Source organism: Ursus maritimus (assembly GCF_017311325.1).
Source record: "Ursus maritimus isolate PB19 chromosome X unlocalized genomic scaffold, ASM1731132v1 scaffold_X1, whole genome shotgun sequence".
Lineage (NCBI taxonomy): Eukaryota > Metazoa > Chordata > Mammalia > Carnivora > Ursidae > Ursus > Ursus maritimus.
In genome coordinates, this window is record NW_024423319.1 from 8,161,296 (window position 1) to 8,180,015 (window position 18,720).

Here is an 18,720-nt window from a genome sequence, read left to right on the forward strand (position 1 = left end):
GGGGCGGAGAAAAGCAGGAGAGGAGGAGGAGGGAACGAGGATGAGGATGAGGAGGGGAGGATGATAGTGAGTGAGGGGAGAAGGGCGGGAAGGTGCTAGTGGAGAGGGAGGTGGTGGTGGTGGACGGTGACAGAATAAAGGAAGAGGATGGAGGAAAGAGAGGGATGGAGGGAAAAGAGCAAGAGGCAGGAAAAGCGGATAGATGGAAAAGCAGGAAAACAGAGAGGGTAAAAGGAGGACAGACAGGATCGGGAAAGGAAGAAGATGGGGGAAAGGAAGAGGATCGAGGGGGAGGAGGAGGGCAGGGTGGAGGGAAAAGAGGAACACGAGGAGGGAAAGAAAAAGACGAGGTATGGGGAAGAGGAAAGAGGAAGGAGAAGGAAGCGGACAGAGGGAGAAGAGGAGGGGGAGGAAACTAGGCAGCGGCGGAACTCATGTTGCTATCTTTCGGCCGACGACCTCGAGCGGGGCCGGGCTACAAACACCGCGGCTGCCCGGGCAGCGCTAGCACCGAAAAGCTGACAGTCGGGCAGGGCCCGGCCGGGTGGCCTCGACGGCTCCAGCTCCCCATGCTCGGGGACCCGGTCCAGCCCCCCATGCTCTGGGACCCGGTCCCGGAGGCTCCTCAGCCCTGTGAGGGGTGCTTCTCCCCTCCCTACCCCCCCTCCCCGCCTGGAGGACAGGTGGGGGTTCGGCCCCTCAGCCGCCGCCGCGGTGCCTCCTCTTCCTCTCTTGGGTGCTAATGGCCCGGGGGAACCCCTTGGGGCCAAGACCAAAATCTACAACCTGCCGCCTCTTCCGCCTCCCACGCTTCAGAAGCGGGAACCTCCGCGGGGCCAGGTCTTCCGCGTCCGGGCACCCATCGGGTCCTGCGCACGCGCCCGGCGGCCGCGCCAATGAGCCCGCGGGCACGGAGCATGCGTGGGAGCCCCGCCCCGCAAAGCTCTTCCAAAGGGGAGGAGCGTTTCCAGGGGGCCCGGCGCCTTCCTCTCTGGCATTGGCCCGGGGACCCTGGCGCCCGATTTTGAAAAGAACCAATAGTTTGGAGACACTGGAGCATCCTCGTTCGGAGGAGTTTGGGCCCGTATTCATGGGAAATAGAAACTTGCGGTTTCCAGGTTTTTTTCAATGCCAATTTGTTTGCTCTGATCTCTGTGATCTCCGCCCATTTCTTAAACCCCTTGATTTTGTTGGTCTTTGGAGGGGCCGATTTTTTTTTCAGATAATCCATTTGGATGCGCTAGACCAAAGGGAAAAGAAAAACAAAAGCAATGGTGTAAAAATAAAGAGAATCTAATGAGAGTTCATATAGCGAGTGGCAAGCACTCATCCATTTTACAAGCACTGTTAGCTTCAACGATATTATGAAAACTCCTGAAGAACAAGTAGCAGAGCAAATTTTTTTTCTTTCTAGGATTTACGGAGACCCTAACAATAACCATTCAGCATGTGTGAGGCCTGAAATTATTTATTTTACTTAACGAACACCTACAAAGCACTTACTGTGTGCTAAGCCCCATTCTAAGAGCTTTAGAAATATTAACTCATTTAATCCTCACTACCTCAATGACCCTGGGATAAAGATGGTATTATATTGTGTTAATAATACATTTGGAGAAATAGAGGAAATTTAATAGTTATGAAATTGGTTTCAAAATTTAGCAAAAATTGTTTCACCTACCTCTTCAACTTAGTTGTCCCATATTAAACTTGCCAAGCCCAGTCATTTTATTCCTCAATGTTAATATTTGCTGCTTGTAATACAGAGTTTTTAAAGCACTTTTGGATAGTTTCCTTTCAATTGCCTATATTTTTCTGCCAACTGGATTAGAAAAGGAAGCTCTGTTTTGATCAATTTTTGTAGTTCTTTTTATCTCAATGTCTCAGCAACCCCCTCACCTGCTCAAAAAAATATGGTACATTCTGTTGTTCACAATAGCTAGTAAATAATCATCTGTTGACCACATGCAGAGTCCCTAACTCTGAGGAGTCAAACAACTTAGTAGAATCCCTAACTTCCAGGGGTGCCTGGGTGGCTCAGTTGATTAAACATCTGCCTTCGGCTCAGGTCCTGATCCCAGGATCCTGGAATCGAGCCCCGCATCGGGCTCCCTGCTTTTTGGGGAGTCTGCTTCTTCCTCTCCCTCTGCCCCTCTCCCCTGCTCATGCTCTGTCTCTCATGCGTGCTCTCTCTTTCAAATAAATAAATAAATAAAATGTTTTTGAAAAAAAAAAAAAAAAGAATCCCTAACTTCCAGGAGCTTAACAATTAGGAGAAACTCAAGGACATGTGAGAAGATGGATGCTACTTTGGCCATCATTTCCAGATTCTATTCATATCATTCTTGCCTACCTAGTTCCTTTTACCTTTCATGTAAATCTTTTGGGAGTTTTGGGGTATTTGTGGTTTGTGGGCTTGGGTTCAACTTGTCTTTGACTTGCTCTTGTGATAACTAAAGATTAACCAGTTGCTTAAAAGTTGCCATGATGACTGATAAACTAAACAACAGATTATGACATATTTGTGGGACACCTTTTATAAGTAAGAGGCCTTGTGCAAATGGCAGCAGACTGGGACGAAGCAAAGACAGAAGTAGCATAAGTGGCAACGTATAGGTCTAAGCAAATTAGCAATCTGAGATCATGGCATATTGCTATGGAACAGCAGGAGCTGATCATGACACACAGCTAGGTTGGTATAATAATGCATGAAGAGAAAGGGGAAGAAGTAAAGATAATTTCTTTAAACGTTGTATTTGCCACTATGGTATACAGAATTGTTTTTCCGGTACGTGTTCCTTTTGACATTCTAACTTGCATGCGTACTGTGGGTCCCCCGGCATTCAGCTACACTTTAGAGAATTCCTCCTCTTTGATAATAGCTGGAAACTTCCTGCCATCTCAAGCATGTAGTCGTTTCATATTACTACACCTTTTCCTGAAAGTCTCTCAGTTGCTATTTCCTTGTCATTTTATTATCTATTTTCTTAGTGTTCTTGTACTTAGATTTTTAAAAATTAGCATCTGTGATGTTTAAGCGTGATGAGATTGTCTATTCATTCAAAATATAACCATTAAACCTTATTGCTTGCCATGAATATTAACAAACTCTTTGAAAAGTAAAATGAGCAGTAGAATGGAGGGAAGATCTACTTGTTTTCCGGTATACCCACCATTTTGGCTTTGACCCCTGTTCTGTATTTAACCACTGCCTTCTACATTCACCCTGACTTTACTCGGCTTTAACTGTCATCTTCTGTAAACTTTCCAGGTACCCTGGGAACCTTAACAGTGGCCTTCAGGAGATCTTGGTATCAGCTTAGATTCTACTGCTATCTAATTATGTGCCATTAATCTCTCTGGAATTTTATCAACTGTAAAATAGGAGTAACTTGCCTACTTTACAAAATAGCTGTGAATGACAGGTTATTTAAACCTGCATTTATCCATAAACTAATTTAATAAATATTTATCAAAGTGCTTATGAGTAAATAGTATCCAGAGAAATATCCAGAGGCACCTCATCCATCTTTTCACCTAAATAGGAGGGCAGAGGAATCTTGGCTTTGCCACTTAGCAGTTATCATTTGAGTAACCCCTCTGGGCTTCAGTTTCCTTCTTTGAAAAATGGTCATTGTGATGGTGCCTACCTCACAGAGTTACTGTAAGCATTAAATGCAATCACATATTTAAAGTGCTTAGGACAGTGCCTGGCATATAATTAAGTGCATGAAAAATGGTAGCTATTGTTAACCTGTCTTACATCAGGAAAGGAGACTCCAAATCGTCCTCATGTCTGGGATTTAGAGAACCCAATTCTGCCTAATATAATTAAGCTTTTCTTATTCTATTCTCAGAATGAATGAAGAATGATTATGATCACTCATGTCATAACTTGTCATGAACTGTTTCAAGATAATCCCATCATTTTAAGTTCACCACTGATTAGCTGAGCAAGGTTCATGATTGAACCAATTGAGATAAATATGTGAAGACATTTTTTAAACTGTAAAGTGCTATACCACGTAATGATTATTTTAATGAATAACTCTCATTTCAGTAGTTTCACTAGCCTTCTCTGCCAGTCCTCTATCTTGTCCCTTTTTAAAAGGTATGGTTTTACAAAATTATTAGCATGGAGTTAAGATTTCAGTACTCAGTGTGGCTCATTAACTGGTGGTGAAAAATTCTAAAAGAGCAATTCTTATAATGTTTGAGCCATGACAGCAATATTAAAAGGAAACCCTGATTTATTTGGATGCGTACTAAAATCTGAGCTATTTAAGTAAATAAGCTTCTCTAACTCAAATCATTTTCTTAGATGAATAGCTTTGAGAATATATATTTTATTCAGTGTAAAAAATACACTTACGATTATGAATTAAAAACAAACAAACGGGGCACCTGGGTGGCACAGCGGTTGGGCGTCTGCCTTCAGCTCAGGGCATGATCCCGGGGTTATGGGATCAAGCCCCACATCAGGCTCCTCCGCTGGGAGCCTGCTTCTTCCTCTCCCACTCCCCCTGCTTGTGTTCCCTCTCTCGCTGACTGTCTCTATCTCTGTCGAATAAATAAATAAAATCTTTAAAAACAAACAAACAATGAGATCACATGGAAAACAAAAACAATGAGATCACATGGAAAACAATGATTCATCTGCACAGTTGGCTCAACCGGGTTAGGAGCAGGTGGCAGGTCTTGGGTTGGTTTGTTCTTTTCCTTAGACGTAGAGCATTTTTGTTGGACGTACAGCATTTTTAAAATTACAGTTGTGTAGTGTCGGCTATAACAGGATCGAAAAATTGGTCATGGGAGTTATCAGCTTGTTGGCCTCAGTTATAAGGGGATAATGGGTTAATCAAAACTGGGGAAATTGAGTATCAGACATAGCGCAGAAAGGACGGCGCTCCCATACAGCTTACTCCTCCCCACCCTTTCTTTCCTGAATAACGGTCAGTGAAACCATCCCAGGTTCCACATAGAAGCAGAGGCACTACCACGGTGAATCTCAACTGGGAATAAAGACAGGACCTGGCTTGGGGTGAAAAGGCGGCTCCTAAGACTGCGCGTGCGCCCCGGGCGAGACTGACAAAGGCGCCCTCATTGACTCTCATTGCTTGCGTAATAAGCATGCGTCAGCGGGCCGGGCACGGGGCGCAGGCGCGGAGGGGCGGCACCCGACGGATTCTCGAAGGCGACAGGTTGTAGTTTTTGTTTAGCCGGAAAGGTTTCCGTGGGGTTTCATTTGCTCAGAGAAATAAAGAACGACTCGCGGGGGTGACTAAGACAAATTCCTCATTTTCATTATAGACTTGGAGGTGGAGTGTCTTCTCAGCGTTAGGGACCCCGAGGTTGGGTGGTAAGAGGTTCAGAGTCAGTCCTGCCCCACTTTGTGCCCACTGGTATTAGGGACGGTAGGGCTGCAAAGGTGAGCATCTCACTCGTCTAAGAGGTTCCTCCTTTCTTCTCTTCTCCCCCTCTTCCTCTCTGCCTACATCCCTCACCCAGTTGACTTGTCCTTATGTGAATGGGAGCCAGAAAACCTTGAGAACCTCGAACCAAACAGTGGTTTCTTCCTCGACGTGGACATGGCACAAGAGAAAATGGAACTAGACTTGGAGCTGCTGCCGAGTTCAACCACCACAGATGACATGCTGAAAAGATCCAACAGCGCCCCTTTGATCAATGGGCTTGGGTGAGCAAGCAGGGGGTAGTTGGCAAGAGGTGGGGAAAGTGACTTCTGATCGCATTCCCATGCCTTTCTCCATCGAGGTTCTACAGGTATCTCCCTTGTTCCCGCTGTCCGGAGATCTCACCCTCAGCCTTGGGGGAAGTGGGATGGGCTGGCCGGAGGGAGAGCGCACACCTACCCCGAGGTTGACACACATGTGAACCTGGACGTCCTCTTCTGACAGTCCACCAGGACCCAAAAGCAGCAACCTATTGGTGTGGAGCACGACTTTTTCTAACTTCACCCCATCTCTTACCCACTTCTTTGGAAGAAACTGAGCATTCCCCACCCTCGCCTCCAGATCTTCTGTGATGACTGTAATTTTCTGTCATTCTCTCAGCTGCTTTGTCTCCTCTGACCTTCACCTCCAGCAAATGGAAATGGTTGCCAAGCAAATAAGCTTGGACCTTTTTTACACCTAGTTTTTATTTGAACAAAAAGTTTAGATACCACAGAAACTTGATCTCCTAAATTTTGCATTCTCAATGGCCAACATTGCCCCCAACTTGGTTCTTGGGGGTGTGTGAAAAAATCCTGCTCTTTTTATGTATAAGCCACAGGTATAAGTACAAAAATTTCATGAGAATTTTCAAGAGGGAGTAATTGAGGGGGGGATATGTCAAAAACAGCTCCTTTAGAGGGCCGATAATGAAAAGCATAAGATTTAGAAACACTGTCCTAACTTAGGTTAACTATTTCCTGCATATATCCAAAAGTCTGGCATGACACATGCTTATAATTTCTTAAAATAGATTTTGAAAGTAAGATCCTAGATCTCACATCCCAGTATCATAAAGTTTTATCAGTATTGTAAGAATGTTTGAAAAATGCATTCACTCCCTGTGTTAGTAACTTTGTTCCTCCCTCTTGCTAGCATCGTTCTAATTGCTAGGTATCAATTAGATAAATCGCAACTGTTAGAAGTGAACTCAGAGACCAGATCTATCCTCCTTATTTAACGTATGAGGAAACTGAGGCCTATAAGTCTCTAAAATGACGTAGTAATAGAGCCAGTACTAGGAACCCGTATCTCCTGATTCCTAAGCTAGTGATTTGTCCACAACTAATCAACTTCTAAGATTTTGTTAAAGATTTGTTTTAGAGAGAGTGCAGGTGTGTGGGGGAGGAACAGAGGGAGAGGGAGAGAGCAACTCAAGCAGATTCTGTGATGAGCATGGAGTCCGACTCCGGGCTTGATCCCACGACCTGAGCCAAAACCAAGAGTCAGATGCTTCGCCAACTGCCCACCCAGGTGCCCCTCAACTTCTAAGCTTATTAACTCTAATCAAATGCAACTTTCTGGTCATTTGAGGTAAGGAAGAATATACTGTGTGAAAATAAAAGCAAACTAAGATTAACAAAAAAAAAATACGTGATCTTTTTTAATAGGCAGAGAAAAGGGCAACAGCTGTGCATGTTGGGCTGAAAACAAGAACATTCTATAAATTCAGGATTGACTCTAATCCTGTTTTATGAAAACATGAATTGTTATGAACCTGCTCTGCTAGAAGGGAGAATGTTGGTTTTATTGGAAGCCTTTATGAAATGAAAAACACAAGATGCAAACAGTCCTAGAAGCAAGGAGAGTGATGGCAGGTATCCCTTCATGCTTTGTTTTGTTCTGCAAAGGACTTAAATTTTTTATTTTTATCATATTAGAGCATAGTTACAGTGTCAAATTGTGTAGCTTAAGCTCCTGATGAAGTGAAATTGGTACAGAAAGGTAAGAGGCAATTGCATATCTACCTAGTAGGAGTTAAAGGTAAAGAAACTGCAAGGTGGACCAAGTCCAGGGACTCTTGTCTCTCAAAAAGAGGTAGCATAACGATGATACACGACTTGCCTGAGGTCAGGGAACTTGGCCAAATGATCTCCTGAGGGCAGATTTTGTGCGGTTGTGGTCAGTTTAGGGTGTGGTCAGGGAAGCGAGAACAATTTAGAGTAGAATTACAGGACGCCTTAGTTGAATTCATGTTCACCTCCGTTCTTTTCGGTTGCATCTGTACACTGCTCACTTCCCTCACTTTCCCTTAACTGAACCTCTAATACTTGTTGCCTCACCTCTTTTGCTGCTCACTAAATAATTGTTGCACTTCTTTCAAGTAATTTTCCAATTTTGCTTGATGCTTCCTGTATATAAACACAATCTCTCTTGCACCAGCATTTGCAGAATTTGTTCGTTAAATATCAACTCTTTAATACAAGTATTACTGTTTTTGAAGAAGTTCCTGCATTGTTTTGTGTACATCGTGTATTAATAAAAACACCAATGTCAAAAGTTTTGAACCTCTTGGTTCTTTATCCTCTTTAGCCCTAGTCTACTTAGCTGACTTCACTACTGGTGTCAGTAACTTTGTTTAAAGGTAGTAGTTTTTGGTTTTGGTTTTGGATTTTTTTGTGGGGGGGGAGGTCTTTCACTTCTCTGGCCTTAAGAGAATTAGAGAGTAAGTTCTGGGATTTCTGCCAGTGCCTTCCCCCTGTAAATACCTGTAGCCTGACCCTTCATTTAAACTCTTGGAAAGTCAAACTACTGCCTGTGGGTCAAATACAGCCTGCCACTTGATTTTGTAAATAAAGCTTTATTGGAACATAGCCATGCCCATTTGCTTACTTATATTGTCCATGGCCACTTTCCCACTAGAGTGGTAGAGCTGAGTAGTTGCCACAGAGATTGGATGTCCCACAAAGCCCAAAATACTTACTGTCTGGCCCTTTGCACAAGTTTGCCAACCATCTGTTTTATTAAATTCTTACAAACCTGGAAAGAGAATGGTGGCCATAGAGAATGATCGCTTTGCGAATATATAACTGGCATAACATACTGCAGTTTACATATTTAGACAGCTGCTTATTGATCATTTGATGTGGAACATTGAACATGTATCTAGTTATAGTGCCTTCACTTTTTCTAAGTGGTAGCACTTAACTCAATTGTGGGTATCACCTAGGAGTTTATGAATTCATGTTGAATGACTCCTACCAATTGAAATATATGTTTCCTCAATGATTTTTTTCAGTTGTAGTCTTATTAAAATTGACGGATAAAAATTTAGGGGAGAATGTAATTGCCAGCCTTAAGAATTACCCCCCATGTACAAAAAAGTAGAAATATGTAACTCATTAGTGTCCCTCTAACTTTCTTATAAGTGACTGCTAGAATCCATTTTTGTTCTTATAGGGGAAAATGACTGTAAAATGAAGTAAAACTTAGACCTACATATACACCTATCCTCTCATAAAATATTGAATTACTGCCTGTTATATACAAATTACCATGCTGCAAAGATGTATCTTGACTCAATAAGCTTGTAATTTAGTAGGGCAAATAAAAAATCAGAGGACTTAAAGATATGATAGAATAAGATCTATGCTTAGGGAGGGGAAGAAAGTGCTAGGGAGATTCAAAGAACGGAATAGGAAATGACAGCAGGATTGGTGAAGGATAAGGAAAATGTTCTTGGAGAGGAGAAATATGAGATGGGTCCTGATGGATTGAGAGGATGCAGATGGGAAGAGGGGAGCTAGAGAGCTGGGACAGCATTCCAAGTATATGGAACAAGCTTGGAGACAGAAAAACATAGGTGTATTTGAGAGCTGGTAAACTCTGCCTGGATCACTGGCTCCCAGATAGTTATCTGCTAACCAGTGCTGATCCTAGGTGACTTTTTCACTAACCCATGTTTTTAAAAAAGTGCAGAGTACTTAAATACATTGTGATATAGTTGGCCAATTGTCCTTTCCTGGGCAGGACTGTACTTTATCCTAAGATTGTTAGTTATAATTTTTTAATACCAAAATGTCCTTTGATAAATGAAATGGTAGTGTTGGTAGATGGTGGGATTTTTTTAATGACCTTACTTGGCAAAAGAAAGATGATTAGCAACTGTATGTTTGTGCCAAGATTTTGTTTTGAAATTTTACTAGTCCATGAAATCCAAGAGTCTAGAGCTAAATGGTGGCAGGCTTTAAATGTCGTAATAAAGAACGTAACTGAATTCAGCTCACGATGAAAAGTTACTGAAAGTTGTGAGCAGGTATACTGCTGGAGGGAAAAAAGCGAGATGAAGGGACAAATTAGACTATAGCAGAGTCCGCAGGAAAGTAAAAAGGCTTGGAACTGGTTTTTGGCAAGGAGCCTGAAAAGAATAAGATGGCTATAAGAGAGACCTAGCACCTGTTTGGATATAGCAAAAAAAAAAAAAAAAAAAAAAATGAAATGTTAACATTGACCTCTTACTGTCACTGGGGAAACCTGGGTGAAAGGTACATGGGAACCCTCTGTATTTTTGCAACATCTTGTGAGTCTTAAACTGCTTCAAAATAAAAAGTTAAAACAAAAAGAAGACATAAAAAGGAAAAGACTTCTTCAGGGTCCCAAGCTTGTCAAATAGGGCCAAGGCACCATTCGCAGCCGAGGAAGATAAGCCCCCGCTTCAGCAGGCAACGGTTGCTTAGCTTGTCTCTTGTTGCCATGGGGAATGTGGCCCAGTGTGGACACAGCTTGCAAATTTTCAACAGAAGCTAGAAATCTGGAATCTGGATTCTTTATGTGAAACCTCTCAGCATTTCGAGTGTGTGCAGCCAACTTAAAAACATTTTAATACCGAGTAGGTCAAAAGAAACGTATCTGTGAATATCTCCGTTCTGTTGACTCCTGCTATTGATTATCCCTCTTGTTCGTGTGAAAACTTCAGAGTCGAGAGGGAATTGGGACTGCACATTGTAGCTTCAATCATAAATTTAAATCAGTTACAGGTTTACACAGAAAATGATGCATTTCCAGGGTCATGACAAATTATACTTATTCTTGGTAGCATGATTAGCGGTAAAGTGGCATGCTTGAGAATTCCTTCCCTTACATGGAGATTTGTTTAAGCTCAGCCAACTAATGCTTTGTGTGTGTGTGTGTGTGTGCTCTAATTTCTCCATCAGCACAGCTGTCTCCACAAAGAACCCATTTACATTAATGGCATTGCTGTTTAAGTATTTGAAATCTTATTTCTTTAAAAAAATTTTTTGTAATGGATTTCAAATGTTTTCTTTTTCTTCATAGTGATAACTCACAGGTGTTCCAAGCTGACACGTTAACAACTCCAAGAAATAACGCAATGCTTATGGCACAACATTGTCTGGTAAGAAAATGCTTGTAGCAGCCTCACTGGCCAAGACTTGTGCTATTGGTCTTAACTAGTGGTCCTCAAACTTGAGTGTGCACCTGGAAGGCTTGTTAAAACAGACTACTGGCCCTCAACCCCAGAGTTTCTGATTCTGGGGGTCTGGGGCGGGGCCTGAGAATTTGCATTTCCAACAAGTTCCCAATCTGAGAAACAGTGCTCTAAACATCACTGAAGGAAAAATAAATACGTTGACTACAGTTATGATTGCTTTGCTGCAGCTGCAGCAGAATTAACTTTTAAATCCCATCTGGATTTAACATTGAGATTTGTTTTATGTATAAGACCATCTGGCTTCCAATTTTTAAAAGAACATTCTAATTTTGAGAGGAAAATTTGCAAGCTCTCCTAAGAGTAGTTTTTAGGCTTTTACTTCAACTTTTATCTCACATTTATCTTGAATTGAAAATAAGGTTTGTTTTTCATGGTGTTATAATGTAATCTCTAAATTATAACTCTTATCTACTAATTATCCTGTAAACATAGGAAATATTCTTGTAGATCAGTAAACCAAAACGAACAAATGATTCACTATATGAATCTTTTTATTGATGTGAAATTCATATAAGATACAGTTAACTATTTTAAAGTATACAATTCAGGGGCATTTAGTGCATTTACAGTGTTGTTCAGGTACCACCTCTCTTTTCTTTTGAAACGCAGACATCCTGGGGCGCCTGGTGGCTCAGTCTGTTGAGCATCTGATTCTTGATTTTGGCTCAGGTCCTGATCTCAGGGTCATGAGATCCAGTCCCATGTTGGCTTATGCTGCGCGTCGAGCCTGCTCGAGAGTCTCTCTCTGCCCCTCCCCCATTCTCCCTCTCAAAAAAAAAAAAAAAAAACCCTCACATTCTTGTCTTGTTCCCTAGGTAGAAAGCTTTCAGTCTTTCATCATTGAGTATAATATTAGCTATAGGTTTTGGTAAATGCCCTTTGTTGTGTTAGGGAAATTCCTTTCTGTTCCTACTTGCTGAGTGTTTTTTATCATGAAAGCATGTTGAATTGTTTCAAATGCTTTCTGCATCTATTGAGATGATCATGTGTTTTTTTCCCCTCTGTTCTGTTAATATGATGCATTACACTGATTTTCTTATATTAAACCACCTTTGCATTCCTGGGATAAGTCCCACTTGGTTCTGTTGTACAATCTTTTTAATGTACTGTTAGATTTGGCTTGCTATTATTTGGTTGAGAATTTTTCCATCTGTATTCATAAGGGACATTTGTCTGTAGTTTTCTTGTAGTATCTTTGCTGGATTTGGTATCAGGGTAGTGCTGATCTCATAGAATGTTTTAGGAAATGTTCCTCTTCTTCTGTTTTTGGAAGAGTTTGAGTAGGATTGGTATTGATTCATCTTTAAATGTTTGGTAAAATTCACCAGTGAAGCCATATCCGGTCCTAGACTTTTCTTTGTTGGGAGGGCTTTGAAACAGATTGTCTTTGTACTTGTTTACAGATTTGTTGACATTTTCTCTTTCCTCTTGAGTCGGTTTGGTAATTTGTGTGTTTTTTAGGAATTTGTCCATTTCTTCTAGATTGTCTAATTTGTTGACATATAATTGTTCATAGATTTCTCTTACATGATTTTTTAGTGAAATGTTATAGCTTAGAACCCATTTTAAAATATTGCCTCCTAATCTTGAGACTGAATATTTTCTGGGGTGCCTGGGTGGTGTAGTCAGTTAAGCATCCAACTCGGTTTCAGCTCAGGTTGTGATCTTATGGGTCATGGGATCGAGCCCCATGCTAGGCTCTGCGCTCAGCATGGAGTCTGCTTGAGACTTTCTCTCCCTCGCCCTCTGCCCCTCCCCCCCACACTCTCTCTCTCTTTCTATCTCTAAAATAAATAAATAAATCTTTTAAAAAATTATTAAAGAAATTTGGGTATTTTCTTCTTTGTAGAATGGTATCTAATATTGTTTCCACAAATGCAATATTATACTGGGAAAAAATTAGAATTGTTCATTAAACAAATCTTCCTTCTTCCATTCACTCACTCATTTACTCATTCATTTAACAGTATTTATTATGCACTTGCTTGTCTATTGAAGACTTCCATACCTAGTCATTCTTCTTTTCTACTCAGCCAAGTCAACAAATATTTTTAGGAATCTCCTATGTATTAAGCCCTGATCTAGTTGCCAGAGAGATCTAACCTAGCATGAGGGGCTGAGGTAGGAAATGACCTCCCTTAGTTGAGATCTCACGGATGTGTAGGAGTTAGCTAGCTTGGGATACTAAACATTTAAAGAAGAATCAATACCAGTCCTACTCGAACTCTTCCAAAAATAGAAAAAGAGGAACATTTCCTAATGATCATAGGGGCAGACAAGATTCCAGGTTAAAAAAAAATGGCATGTGTGAAGGCCTGGAAACGAAAGGGAGTGTAGTGCGTCAAGAATAGAGTGTATAGAGAATTTGAAAGACATGCATTCTAGTCAGTGTGGAAGTAAAGACGAAGTGGTGAGAGATGAGATTGGAGATGTGGATTAGCGCAAGATCTCGTAGGGCCTTCCAAGGCATGCTAAAGATTTTTCACTTTGTCCTCCTAAGGTCAGTGTGAAGCCACTGAAGAATTCTAAGTCTGTGATTGACATGACCAGATCTGCATCTTTAAAAGATTACCCTGGCTGCAGAGTGGTAAGTAGATTGGAAACGGGCAAAAGGAGATGCAGAATGATCGCATAGGAGGCAAGTACAGTGACCCTGGCTACTGTGATGGCTGTGGACGTGGAGAAGAGTGTGAGATTCATGAGATATTTGAAAGGTAGAATCAATTGCTGATAGATTTGATGGAGGGCGGGCGATGGTGGTGGCAAAGATGACTACTAGCCCTCTGATTTGGGCCACTGATGGGCCTGTGGGGCCACAGAAGAGGGGAAACTTTGGCAAAAGAGTGGATTTAGAGGGGAAGGTAAGTTTAGTGTTGGACATGTTCAGTTTGAAGTTCTCTGGGATCTCTAAGTAGAGATGTTAGTTGTACTAGTTTAATCTCAGGATAGAGATCTGGGCTAGAGACACACATTTAGGCATCACCAGTAGATCCTTATTTAAAGCTATGGGAATGAATGATATGACCTATGGAGAGAGTATAAAAGGAAAAAAGAGGCTACAGGAAACAGCTTTAAAGATCACCGGTAGTACCATGAAAATACAAGGAAAAGTATTAAGTCATATGCTATCAAGTGGTCAAACATGATAAAAACTGAAAGGTGTCCTTTGAGTTACCAAAATGGAGATTATTAATGAATTTCTTATATTCGAAAGCAAGTTCCATGGAGACAGGGGTGGGGTGAGATGAAGCCAGATTGGACTGGGTTGAAGAATGCCTGAGAAGTGAGGGTCTATAAGTGGCATTGTATAGACTAGCCTGCTTATTCGCGTGCACGTTACCCTTTCTATGCCTTAATTTCCTCTTCAGCAAGATGGGAATGTGACAGTATCTGCCTCATAGGTTTGTTGAAGTGAGTACATTAATCAGTGTAAAATATCTCAAAAAAAAACTGGAAGAAAAAGAAAAAGAGAAAAACTTAGAGCACATAGCACAACAATGTGAATATACTTGACACCACGGCACTGGTACATTTAAACATGGTTAACATGGTAAATTTTATGTTATGTGTATTTTACCACAATCCGAAGGGAAAAAACTGTGGGGCACCTGGGTGGCTCAGTTGGTTAAGCACCTGCCTTTGACTCAGGTCATAATCCCAGGTTCCTGGGATCGAGCCCCGCATCGGGCTCCTTGCTCAGCAGGGAGCCTGCTTCTCCCTCTCCCTCTGTCCCTCCCCCCTGCTCGTGCTCACGTGCTCTCTCTCTCTCAAATAAATAAATAAAATCTTTAAAAATTTTAAAAAATGCTTATAGCATATAAAAAATCAACATAAAGCACTCAGCACAGCACTGACACATACTAAGTGCTCAGTAAGTACTAGATGTGCTATTAGCAATAGTGTATATAGAGAGCAAACATGTACCTGGCAGTTTTTTAAATGCATAATTTTTCTTAGGAATTCTAGGCTCTTAATTTGCATAAGGTTCAATTTAATATAATACATGTTTCAAACAAACCATCTTATAGAACGGTTGTGTTTGGCAGAACTGACATCATTAACACTGACTTGATGGGAGTTTCAAGACTTATCGGTTTAGCTGCTGTAACAGCATAATGCGTAGGCTTTTATTTTGCTCGAAGTATTACTTCTTTATTATTGTAAGACTTACGTAGGTTGATACTTGCTTTCAGGATAAATAGGCTGAATTGTCTGGCAGAATGACATGATAATTAGAATGCTTTTGGCAGAAGTAACAAAATCCTGATATATCACGTTACAAAATAGAAACATCAGTCTTGAAAGAATACACATATTGTTAAGTGATAACATGAATTCTGAGTGTAAGGGTCCTTTCCCCTACTAGACTGTCCTTAAAATTGGTGCTGCAGGAACCTAGAGTAGCCAGAGTCATAGAGACAGAAAGTAGAATGATGGTTGCCAGGGGCTGGGGTGGGGGTGGAATGAGAAGGGTTTAATGGGTATAGAGTTTTGGTTTTGCAAGATGAAAAGAATTCTGGAGATTGGTTGTACAGCAGTATGAATATACTTAACACTACTGAACCGTACACTTAAAATGGTTAAGATGGCAAATTTCATGTATATTTTATCACAATTAAATCTTTTCAAAACGAGGACTGCTTTTCATGTATTTCAATGTAGGTAAAAATGTCTTCAAAAAATTTACAGTGGTAGAGGGCATTGAAGAACCACGGGTGCCATTTAACACAGAGATAAGATGCACATTTCCAGTCCTTGTAAAAATCTGCTCTCTCACAATTATTTTCTTAATTAAGCTCCAATATTTTTCTCCGCACTCTCGGAAAATCACTCCACCCCACTTCCGGTGAGCAAAAACCCGAGGGCCTCTTCTGACCGTGGGGACCATCCCTTTCCCTGATTTTCCCTTCGCTGTATCTCCTAAGAACTCCAGGGTTGGCGTGCCTGTTCCCCACTCTTCCACTAGGAATTCTCTTCCTGGCACCTCTGTTGTATTTGGGGGCGGCCACATCTCTTCTCCATCTCCACCCCCTCCTACTCCAAGAAAAGCAGGAGAAATGTTTCATCTTCCTGTCAGAAAGGGTTGTGCTCCTCTTAAGCAATTTGTCCCTTTTAACTTTATGGCTACTGATATTTATCTGATTAGGTTTTGCTTTTCACGTGGCAACTACAAACTAAATTTAATTTATGGCCCACCCAGCACTGAGTGTATAATACATTCCTGGCCCTGCATTACTCTCTGTCTTGCTAGCCTACATTCAATTCATGTTCAGGATCAGTCGTTGCAGGAACTAGGCAGAGGCATTGGTAAACATGGCATACAGCTCCTGCTCAGGATTGTCCAAGTGCTTTATCTCTAGTAACTACAGAAGGAATGGGTTCAAAATAGCAAACGTAGTAAAGTTAAAATTCTTTTCAAAGAATTTAATGTCTTTACAATATTAGTTTTCTGTGGTTTCTCTTTTTAAAAAGATTTTATTTATTTATTTGACGGGGGGGTTGGAGAAAGAGAACAAGCAGGGGAATGGCAAGCAGAGAGAGAGGGAGAAACAGACTCCCACCGAGCAACAAGCCTGATGCAGGGCTTGAACCCAGGACCTTGGGATCATGACCTGGACTAAAGGCAGACACTTAACTGACTGAGCCACCCAGGGAGCCTTATGGGTTCTGTTTTAAATGGAACTAAGCTTGATCTTTCCTATCCTAATTCCTTCATTGAAGATAATGCTTGGGAGTCTGCTTCACCCAGCATGCTCCCCAATGCCCCTACTCCTCCCCACTCCCATGACCTTGTTCCTTGGTGCTGGTACTCTTGCTTCCTCCCAAGGACTCCCCTCCCCTCCTAGAGTGTGAGAAAAAGGCACACTGAGAAACTTACATAAAAGACACCAGTGAGGTTTATTGATATCTCAGAAAGTGCTTTGTTTCTGTTTTAATACTTTGTTTCATGTAGAAAAATTATCTAGGGGGGCGCCTGGGTGGCTCAGTCATTAAGCATCTGCCTTCGGCCCAGGGCATGATCCTGGCGTTCCGGGATCCAGCCCCACGTCAGGCTCCTCCGCTGGGAGCCTGCTTCTTCCTCTCCCACTCCCACTGCTTGTGTTCCCTCTCTCACTGGCTGTCTCTCTCTCTCTGTCGAATGAATAAATAAAATCCTGAAAAAAAAAGAAAAATTATCTAGGGACGCCTGGGTGGCTCAGCCAGTTAAGTGTCTGCCTTCGGGTCAGATCATGATCCCAGGGATTAAGCGCATCGGGCTCCTTGCTCAGCCAGGAGCCTGCTTCTCCCTTGCCTGCTTTGCCCCCCTGCTTGTGCTCTCTCTCTCTCTCTCTCTGACAAATAAATAAATAAAATCTTTAAAAAAAGATTTTTTTTAAAGATTTTATTTATTTGACAGAGAGACAGCCAGCGAGAGAGGGAACACAAGCAGGGAGAGTAGGAGAGGAAGAAGCAGGCTCCCAGCCGAGCAGGGAGCCCAATGCGGGGCTCAATCCCAGAACCCTGGGATCACGTCCTAAGCTGAAGGCAGACGCTTAATGACTGAGCCACCCAGGCGTCCCTAAAAAATATTTTTTTAAAAAAGAAAAATTATCTAAGGTAATTCCCTTGCAAACACAACCTGTAGTGCTTAACCTGTGGGAGATTATTTTCCAGAAGCCTTCTTTTCTCCAATTAATTTTCCGTGTTATTCCTAAAAAATCAGCCAAGTCCAATATTGAATCCACATTTTATGGCTTATGATTCTATAGCTCAAGTTCAAATCCTCCCTTCCCCAGACATTTCATACTACATTCCTGTTGATCTCATCTATTTTAGTCAAGGCATTCTTCTCAGGATTTCCTAGATAAAGTTTTCCAATAGGAATTCTAAACCTTTTCCTGAAACTAACCAGTTCCTTCCCATCCCTTAGATTTCAATTAAAGATAATCTCTTCCAGGAAATCTTGCATAGTTAGTTTAGGACAGTTTGCCACACCATGCAATTCTCTTCTTTTGTTTTTTATAACATGTCATAGTAATACAGCTAAAGTACCATAATTTCCTTATGTAGAGCATATGTATATATTTAAGTTCAGGTTAGCATGTCTTTCCACTTAGGGTGTTTCACATTTTATATTGTGAACTTTCTGGGCATTTGAATGATAACAATATGAGTATCAGTAGCATGAATTAAATGTATTGAAATTCTGTTTGTTCAAAAGATGTGTGTGTGTGTGCATGTGTATTTAGTGTTTTTTTTTTTAAGGGAAAACCTACATTTTTCAGATTTGGTGCATGTCACTGTGTAACAGCTTCTCAGTGCTCAATGCTAATAAAGGGAAGCATTGGGGGAGAATATCCCAAACTGTGGATAAATCACAATGTTTTCTACTTGCTTTGGCAAGTAGATTGTTTTAAAGTATGCTTTAAGAATGGCCATACAATTTTTTAAATTAATAATAATATCTCATGTTGGAGAGATAGAAGAAAATTGACATTCTCGTACACTGCTAGAAAGTAAATTTGTATAAGCTTCTGGAGGGCAATTTGGCAATGTGTATCAACGGCATTGTGACCCAGAAATTCCATCTCTGAATTTCTTCTAAAGAATTCATTAAGGATATGTGCAAAGGTTAGCTTAAAGGTTGTTATCACAGCATTATTTATGAGTGAGCAAAAAAATGTGGCAACAATATGAATGGTTAGGGAATAGGTTAAATGAATGAGCTTTCATTATCTGTGTTTGAATCCCAGTTCTAGCAATTACTAGCTGTATGAACTT

General features: G+C 41.3%; 1 protein-coding gene across 1 annotated transcript in view; it reads left to right on the forward strand.

The window, feature by feature from the left end:
• The first annotated feature begins 5,215 nt into the window (after nucleotides 1–5,215).
• PABIR3 (PABIR family member 3) overlaps nucleotides 5,216–18,720 on the forward strand; it is a 74,990-nt gene continuing 61,485 nt past the window's right edge. The window contains exons 1-3 of the mRNA XM_040627514.1: nucleotides 5,216–5,695; nucleotides 10,785–10,863; nucleotides 13,460–13,546. Of these exons, the coding sequence (XP_040483448.1) occupies nucleotides 5,589–5,695; nucleotides 10,785–10,863; nucleotides 13,460–13,546 (273 nt within the window). The 5' untranslated portion in view covers nucleotides 5,216–5,588. The remainder of the gene's footprint in view (nucleotides 5,696–10,784; nucleotides 10,864–13,459; nucleotides 13,547–18,720) is intronic.